The sequence below is a fragment of the Poromitra crassiceps genome (assembly GCF_964638095.1).
Source record: "Poromitra crassiceps genome assembly, chromosome: 12".
In the NCBI taxonomy this organism is placed as follows: domain Eukaryota; kingdom Metazoa; phylum Chordata; class Actinopteri; order Beryciformes; family Melamphaidae; genus Poromitra; species Poromitra crassiceps.
This window is the reverse complement of record NC_139632.1, coordinates 30,791,644-30,799,807: the sequence shown is the minus strand read 5'-3', so window position 1 is coordinate 30,799,807 and position 8,164 is coordinate 30,791,644. Positions and strand designations below refer to the sequence as shown.

The following is an 8,164-nucleotide window of genomic DNA, read 5'->3' as shown; positions in this document are numbered from 1 at the left end:
GAACCAGGCAGAGAGAGACCAGCCAGGCAGAGAAACAGCCCAGCCAGAGAGAGACCAGCCCGGCAGAGAGACCCACCAGGCAGAGAGAGACCAGCCAGGCAGAGAGACCCACCAGGCAGAGAGAGACCCACCAGGCAGAGACAGACCAGCCAGGCAGAGAGACACCAGCCAGGCAGAGAAACAGCCCAGCCAGAGAGAGACCAGCCCGGCAGAGAGACCCACCAGGCAGAGAGAGACCAGCCAGGCAGACAGACACCAGCCAGGCAGAGAAACAGCCCAGCCAGAGAGAGACCAGCCCGGCAGAGAGACCCACCAGGCAGAGAGACCAGCCAGGCAGAGAGACCCACCAGGCAGAGAGAGACCAGCCAGGCAGAGAGACACCAGCCAGGCAGAGAAAAGCAGATCAGGCAGAGAGACAGGCGCAGACAGCTGCAGAGCGTAAGAGGAAGAGTTTGATGTCGGGGTCTCCCACAGGACGGGTGGACATGGAGGTCCTGAGGGGCCAGGCAACCAGGCCGCAGCAGAACCCGTCCAACATTGTCCGAGTCTTCATCAGCTCCACCTTCACAGGTCAGTCACAGGCTTACCTTCACCTGGACACAGTCTTCATCAACTCCATCTTCACAGGTCAGTCACAGAGCAATCTGGGAACCCAGAGTATATTTTTATTTAAAAAATAGACTCTGGGACAGCCCTACCGTTTTTCCCAGCTTCCTGTACAGTGCACCTCTCCTGCCACTGTCACTTCCTTTTCCGCGTCCGTGCTCCACTGTTTACAGTCTAAATAGCAACTTGCACCACGACTTTCCAGTAATTTTCCACTGTTGTTGTAAGACGAGTTGACGTCTTCTATGCGGTGTGTTTATGCGTTAACGTTATTAGCAAATAGCCAAAATGGACGCGGAAAAGCAAGTGACGGTGGCTTTTCCGTCACTTCCGCTTTCCTTTTCCGCGTCCATTTCGGCTATTCGCTAATAATATGAACCAGTGTAGGAAAATAAAAAAATATTTTGGGGGCAAATTTTGCCCCCCACAGTCTAAAAAATGGGGGCATTTACACAATTTTGGGGGCACTTAAAAAAAGTAATTCCTGCATGAAGTTGCTAAAGCGTAGTGTAGATAACAGCACACTGTTTGTGTAAGTGTGTTTTCTTAATCTTCTTCTGGCAACCAGCTTGCAGTTGAGTGTCTGTTAGAGATGGAAATTAAATGAATTCAATGAAAAGAAAATTAAAGACATCTTGGAGGCAATTTTTGCCTGTGGATCATGGTTTCTAGGGGCATTCTGAGATTTCTTGGGGGTATTTTTGCCCTTGCCCCTGGCTAAATTCCTACACTGACGTTAAAAAGCATAAACACACTGCATAGAAGACGTCAATCAACTCGTCTTACAACAACAACAGTGGAAAATTACTGGAAAGTTGTGGTGCAAGTTGCTATTTAGACTAAACAGTGGAGCACAGGTGCGGAAAAGGAAGTGACGGTGGCAGGAGAGGCGCTCTGTACAGGAAGCTGGGGAAAATGGTAGGGCTGTCCCAGAGTCTATTTTTCAAATAAAAATAGTCTATTTTTCAAATAAAAATAGACTCTATTGAGTCTAGAAAAATTAGTCTATCTTCAGCTTCACCTTCACAGGTCAGTCACAGTTGCCTTCACCTGGATACAGTCTTCATCAGCTTCACCTTCACAGGTCAGTCACAGAGTTAGCTTCACCTGGACACGACCGACCCGAGCCCCACAGAACCACTTGGTGAGGGATTCACAGGTCCAGTTGTCACATGAAAACCGAGATGCGGGTTTTCACGTGACACTTATTTGTACAGATGCACGATATCTTTTTTTCCCAGCTGATTGCCGACAACTACTTCAACTTAGCTTATGTAAAACATGCCATATTTTCCAAGTCACATTTTGTTTCAAACAAAACTGTAATGTTGAGTATTTAGTTAAGCATTTGGGCATAATTAAAGACTAATTTTATCGGCCTGTCATGTCGGCAGAAATGTTCGTTTCGGCGCGATGCCGATATTTCATTTTAAAGACGTGCAGACATGAGCAGTGAGAGGGTGAAGTGTGTTGTGATGTGTGCAGACATGAGCAGTGAGAGGAGAGGGTGAAGTGTGTGTTGTGATGTGTGCAGACATGAGCAGTGAGAGGGTGAAGTGTGTTGTGATGTGTGCAGACATGAGCAGTCAGAGGGTGAAGTGTGTTGTGATGTGTGCAGACATGAGCAGTCAGAGGGTGAAGTGTGTTGTGATGTGTGTAGACATGAGCAGTGAGAGGAGAGGGTGAAGTGTGTTGTGATGTGTGCAGACATGAGCAGTGAGAGGGTGAAGTGTGTTGTGATGTGTGCAGACATGAGCAGTGAGAGGAGAGGGTGAAGTGTGTGTTGTGATGTGTGCAGACATGAGCAGTGAGAGGGTGAAGTGTGTTGTGATGTGTGCAGACATGAGCAGTCAGAGGGTGAAGTGTGTTGTGATGTGTGCAGACATGAGCAGTGAGAGGAGAGGGTGAAGTGTGTTGTGATGTGTGCAGACATGAGCAGTGAGAGGGTGAAGTGTGTTGTGATGTGTGCAGACATGAGCAGTGAGAGGGTGAAGTGTGTTGTGATGTGTGCAGACATGAGCAGTGAGAGGGTGAAGTGTTGTGATGTGTGCAGACATGAGCAGTCAGAGGAGAGGGTGAAGTGTGTTGTGATGTGTGCAGACATGAGCAGTCAGAGGGTGAAGTGTGTTGTGATGTGTGCAGACATGAGCAGTGAGAGGGTGAAGTGTGTTGTGATGTGTGCAGACATGAGCAGTCAGAGGGTGAAGTGTGTTGTGATGTGTGCAGACATGAGCAGTGAGAGGGTGAAGTGTGTTCTGATGTGTGCAGACATGAGCAGTGAGAGGGTGAAGTGTGTTGTGATGTGTGCAGACATGAGCAGTGAGAGGAGAGGGTGAAGTGTGTTGTGATGTGTGCAGACATGAGCAGTGAGAGGGTGAAGTGTGTTGTGATGTGTGCAGACATGAGCAGTGAGAGGAGAGGGTGAAGTGTGTTGTGATGTGTGCAGACATGAGCAGTGAGAGGGTGAAGTGTGTTGTGATGTGTGCAGACATGAGCAGTGAGAGGAGAGCCTTGCTGGATAAAGCTTACCCAGAGGTCCATGCTTTCTGCCGAAGTCTGGGACTGGTCTTTGAGGTAAGATCACCATATTTTGACTTCTTCCTCATTCATCTGTAACTCAAAGTTTACTGGAAGAACAACTCATCTCTAGCGCCGCCCGCAGGCCGGTCATGTTGCCTGAATAGTGCCTACGGGATTTCATTCCCATTTATCTTCCCATAGATGTTTAGAAAAATCCTTCAAATCCACAAAAAATTGTTTTACTTGGTCAAACCAAGCGATTCAGCTATATTCAGAATCAGGTGGAGAGACCATAGAACTTGGCACTTTTTTTCTGGGGACCCACTTTTTAAAAATCACAAATCATCGTGACCAAATTCACAATATGAGAAGAGCAAATGTGTGCATAAATTAACGTTCCTGACAGCTTTTACTGCCATTTTCGCATCACCTTATGATCTTGAGTAGATAAACCAGCCATTTCGATAAGATCTACATTTGTAATCATCATTTGGTAAATCATAACTTTGTTTTATGCATGTGTTATTGACGTCATACTTTATGAACAAGACCAAATAAATGCATTTAGGTGTAGTTAACAGGCTGTCTCATTGTTTTTATTTCCTCTCAGTAAAACAGTATGCACATTTTAAACAAAAAGACTATGAAGAAATTGTGCAAATTTATTTGGTGACCCAAATAAAATCTCCTTCGACCCACCTGTGGTCCCGACCCAGACTTTAAGAACCACTGCTCTATAGTATGCACATATGGTTAAATGCTGAATGTATATAAATGATCTGTCTATTAACTGCATCAAATCACACACAGACTGATGAACAGACTCTGGTTGCTCCCTGCAGGTGGTGGATTTGCGGTGGGGGATTCGGAACATCACCAGCGGAGACCACGAGGAGCTGGAGCTAGTCGTGACGGAGATCCAAGCCTGTAAGAGGATTTCAGCTGGGCCAACTTTCATCGTGAGTGTCTCTGTCTCATGTGAATGGAAAGTGCATTTAGTCATCATGCCGGCAGATAGATTACAGCGAACATCAAGATCATATATCTGTTGTTGATCAATACTAACAGGTAGCTAATCCCTTAAAATAGCTTAATGCATTCAATTCAATTAAAGCTGCATTCAGCCATGTTTCTGTGTTAAAATAAGTGGCTCTATATTCCGACAGCAGTCACTGAAATAGAGTGTTTGGTCAGTAAGAGACTCACGGATGGCGGCGTTGGATTCGGGGTGAAAAAATACATAATAGTCCTTTATAGGCATCGCGATCCAACCTTCCGTTTCCCAGAAAATGTCAACTACAGGTGTAATTGTGTGGGAGGCAGTGTTGTTGTCCAGTCAGACGTGTTGTAGTCCAGTCAGACTCGAGTCTGAGTTCTGGACACATTTTCAGGACTCGGGCCTCGACTTGGACACTGATGACTCGGTCGTAGAATTGGACTTGTGCATTCATGCATTCAGACTCGGAAGTTCGAGATGCGGACTTGGACTTACTTTGATAAGTAATGAGGGAGGGGCAAGCTCTGCCTTTTCACTTTCCCCACCCAGATTTATCCTGCCGGTCCTGGGGATTGAACCGACAACCTTCTGGTCACAAGCTCGCTTCTCTAACCGTTGGGCCACCACTGTCCCAATACTTGGGCTCAAACACTGGCGACTCGAGACTCGACTTGGACTCGAGATATAGTGACTCGGCTACAACACTGGTGGGAGGTAATCTAACCAATGAACTACCATGAAACTCTTCTTCTGTTGTTTTCTCCCCTGTGCCTCGGCTCCAAAGGCTCTGCTGGGGAACCGGTACGGTCACCGTGCACTTCCCCGCCTCGTCCCAGAGAAGCAGTTTGAAGTGTTTCTGTCCAAGCTGTCGGAGAACGCCGAAGGCCTCCAGCTGCTCGGCCAATGGTTCTTGAAAGACAATAACGCAGTCCCGCCCGTGTATGTCCTTCAGCCAATCACGGCTCATTTCCCCCACTACAGCGACCTGCGACCCGAGAGTGGGCTGCAGCGCCAGAAGAATGTGGCTTCCTGGCGTTCGACAGAGACTCATCTGTTACAGGTCCTACGCACGGCAGCCACACGGGCCGAGGAGGACGGAGATATCACAGCAGAGCAGAAACAACACTTCTACAGATCAGGTCAGAACTTCACACAGGAGAGCTTTAGTAGAGCAGAAACAACTCTTCTACAGATCAGGTCAGAACTTCACACAGGAGAGCTTTAGCTGGACTGCTGGTGACGGCTTCTCGCATTCTCCAATGTTTGCGCTTCCTCTGTTTATTGTGGTTACCTCCGAACGTCTTCCTTTTTATTTTTTTATTTTTCTTCTTGTTATTATTATTATTATCGTTATTATTATTATTATTTTATTTTTTCACTGCATTTTTCACGCCATTTTCTTCCCAATTGTACTTGGGCCAATTCCCCCCTGCTGTCCCGGTCCTTTGTTCTCCCCCTCTGCCGATCTGGGGAGAGTTGCGGACTAGCACATGCTTCCTCCGATACATGTGCAGTCGACAGCCGCATCGTCTCACCTGACAGCGAGGAGTTTCACCGGCGGGACGTAGCGCGTGTGGAAGCCAAGCCGGAAGTACCGCTGCCGCGAATTGAACACAAGCGTTCAAGTGACATCACAACGCTGATTAGAACTAAAATGTTGGCATGTTACTCTTTTTTCTTTCTGCAAACTGGATGTTGGATCTGAACGTTTGTGAACCACACAAAAAACATTGAAATTGCGCGGTGGAAAGTAAGGGTGTTGGGCGGGGGGGGGGGGGGGCCCAGGTTGGTGGATGGGCGTAAACCTTTGCCTCTGATGGAGACCGGGGTACAGTGTCCAAAGTTGACATTTTCAAGTCACATGTAATGTTTTTTTCAATTAACCCTACCCGAAATCATAACCCTAACCTTAAACAAGTTGGTTTAGTTGCCTAACCACCACCAGAAGTTGTTATATTTGCGTAACGTTTTCAAATTAAAGGATGGCTTTAGCGATAATCAACCCACTTTGTATCATTAATAATCTGGGTAACATAAGCACATGGGCAGTGTTTACCTTCTCTCTGTGTGTTTTCCTCACAGAGATTTCCTCTGGCAAAATGCCCCGTTGTGACGGGTTTTTACATCACAACGCGTGGAGCTGCGGAAGTTCTGCTTGAGAGGCAGAATCTGCTCCGAGGGCGGCTGTTATTGTTTATTTTTATTTTGTAAGAAGTTTCTGCAGGTTGATTTTTCTCCATGAGGCCACGGTTGTCAATCCCTTGTGGTTTGCAACCAAGATGTCTGCGATCGAATATTATGAATTTCCCTAGAAATTTAGCATTTTCCTGATTCCACCTCAGATTTGTTTGAGAAAAGACCAAAACGTCACAAAATAAATCTTGATTGCAAGTTTGGATAGTGTGCGGGACTCTTTTTTAACAATTTATGAACGCTGATTCCACCTCAACAATTGCTCCCTATCCTCTTCTTAAAACATCATCTGACTGCTGAAGTGAGGACTGGCCTGCCCTGGTCCCTAAATCAAACGCACCTACACTTTACTCAGTGTCAGTTCAGGTTCCATGTAACAATATGAGATTCCAGACTCCGATTGTGATAATTTCCTGTGATGTAGTTTGGATGTAGTTGAACCTTTTTTTGAAAGTAGTTTACATTTGACAAAGACATTTTTTGAGAGTAGTTAAGATGTAGTTTTAACTCATTTTCATTGTAATGTAGCTCATAGTTTGGTAAACTGCAGTTTTAAAATAGTTTCCCCAACACTGTCTCTTCCGCAGTCACAGAGTGCGAGATTGAAGAGGGTTTGTGGAAGCAAGAGGAACCGTCGGCCCTCCTGTTCGTGCGCGAGCTTCCCCGGCAGAGGGTGCGTGACGGCCCCAAACGCCTGGCCAAGTTCCTGGACGTGACGGCGGGCGGCGTGCTGGACGTGGAGGCCCAGGGGCTCCTCTCCGGCCTCAAGTCACGCCTCTACGCCAGCTGGCAGAAGATCCTCAACCTGCACTGTGTGGAGCTCAGCAAGGGCAGCGTGGACCCCAAGCACAAGGAGCACGCTCAGTACCTGGAGAGCGTGTGCGAGCAGTTCGTCTCCCAGATGAAGGCCAGGATCGGCCGGGCGATGGAGCCGCCCGGCGGGGAGAGGCAGAGGAAGAGATGGGGAAGCGTGGAGGAGGAGCCGGGAGACTTCCCCAGCTCGCTGCTGGAAGAAGTGGGCCGGCACGTGGCTCTGAGCGCCGAGCTGGGGTCCGGGCTCCAGGGAAGGGAAGGTCAAGTCCAGTTTATTTGTACAGCCTTATTCACAAGCATGTCCCAGAGCACTTTACAGAGAATGTAAAGGTCTAGCTAACCACAATCAATAAACAGAATTGAACAACTTAAGTAAAGCTTGTAAAAAAAAACAAGCATAGCAAGAGAAGAGAGGGAAGAGGAGAGAGAGGAAAGCGAGGAGTGGGAGAAGAGAAGAGAAAGAGAGAGAACTGTAGGGTTGGGTACTGAAATCCGGTACCACTATTGTACCGGTACCTTTACAACTGGTACTACCGGTACCGAATTGCAACGCAGATTTAGGTGCCTCGTTTAGGTGCCATGCCCGAGCTGCTGAGTGAACTAGCCGTCCTCCGGTGCCCCAAACCCGGCGCTGCACGCACTTTCACTAGTGCACCACCTGAAATCCTCTTTAAAAAAAATCGGTTTTAAATCCACTTTAAATTTTCAAACGGTATCGGTTCAGTCAACGTTTAAGCACGATACCATTTTAAAAGTCTCGTTTTAGCACCGCATCGGAAAAATACTCAACGATAGCCATCCCTAGAGAACAGTACAAGAATAGAAGACAGGCAAGGGGAGCAAAGTGAGAGAGGAGAGCAGAGAGAGCACATAAAGTGGGTTCCAGGGAGTCATCGGCAAAAAGGGGAATCATTTGTTTTCACTGTAATTCCATCCATAAGTAACACAATGACAGAATATATGTTTGGTCATGGGTTTCATACACTTTCTGTCATAAAACATCTAAAAGCAAATATCTTCTCAGATGTGGGACCC

At 47.2% G+C, this 8,164-nt stretch overlaps 1 protein-coding gene across 1 annotated transcript in view; it reads left to right on the top strand.

Moving 5' to 3' along the window:
• Positions 1-455: 455 nt before the first annotated feature.
• Positions 456-8,164, top strand: part of nwd1 (NACHT and WD repeat domain containing 1) — a gene marked incomplete at both ends in the record, with an annotated part of 28,831 nt that continues 21,122 nt past the window's right edge. Inside the window, 5 exons of the mRNA XM_083647323.1 lie at positions 456-570; positions 3,095-3,180; positions 3,969-4,085; positions 4,908-5,262; positions 6,904-7,389. Of these exons, the coding sequence (XP_083503449.1) occupies positions 456-570; positions 3,095-3,180; positions 3,969-4,085; positions 4,908-5,262; positions 6,904-7,389 (1,159 nt within the window). The remainder of the gene's footprint in view (positions 571-3,094; positions 3,181-3,968; positions 4,086-4,907; positions 5,263-6,903; positions 7,390-8,164) is intronic.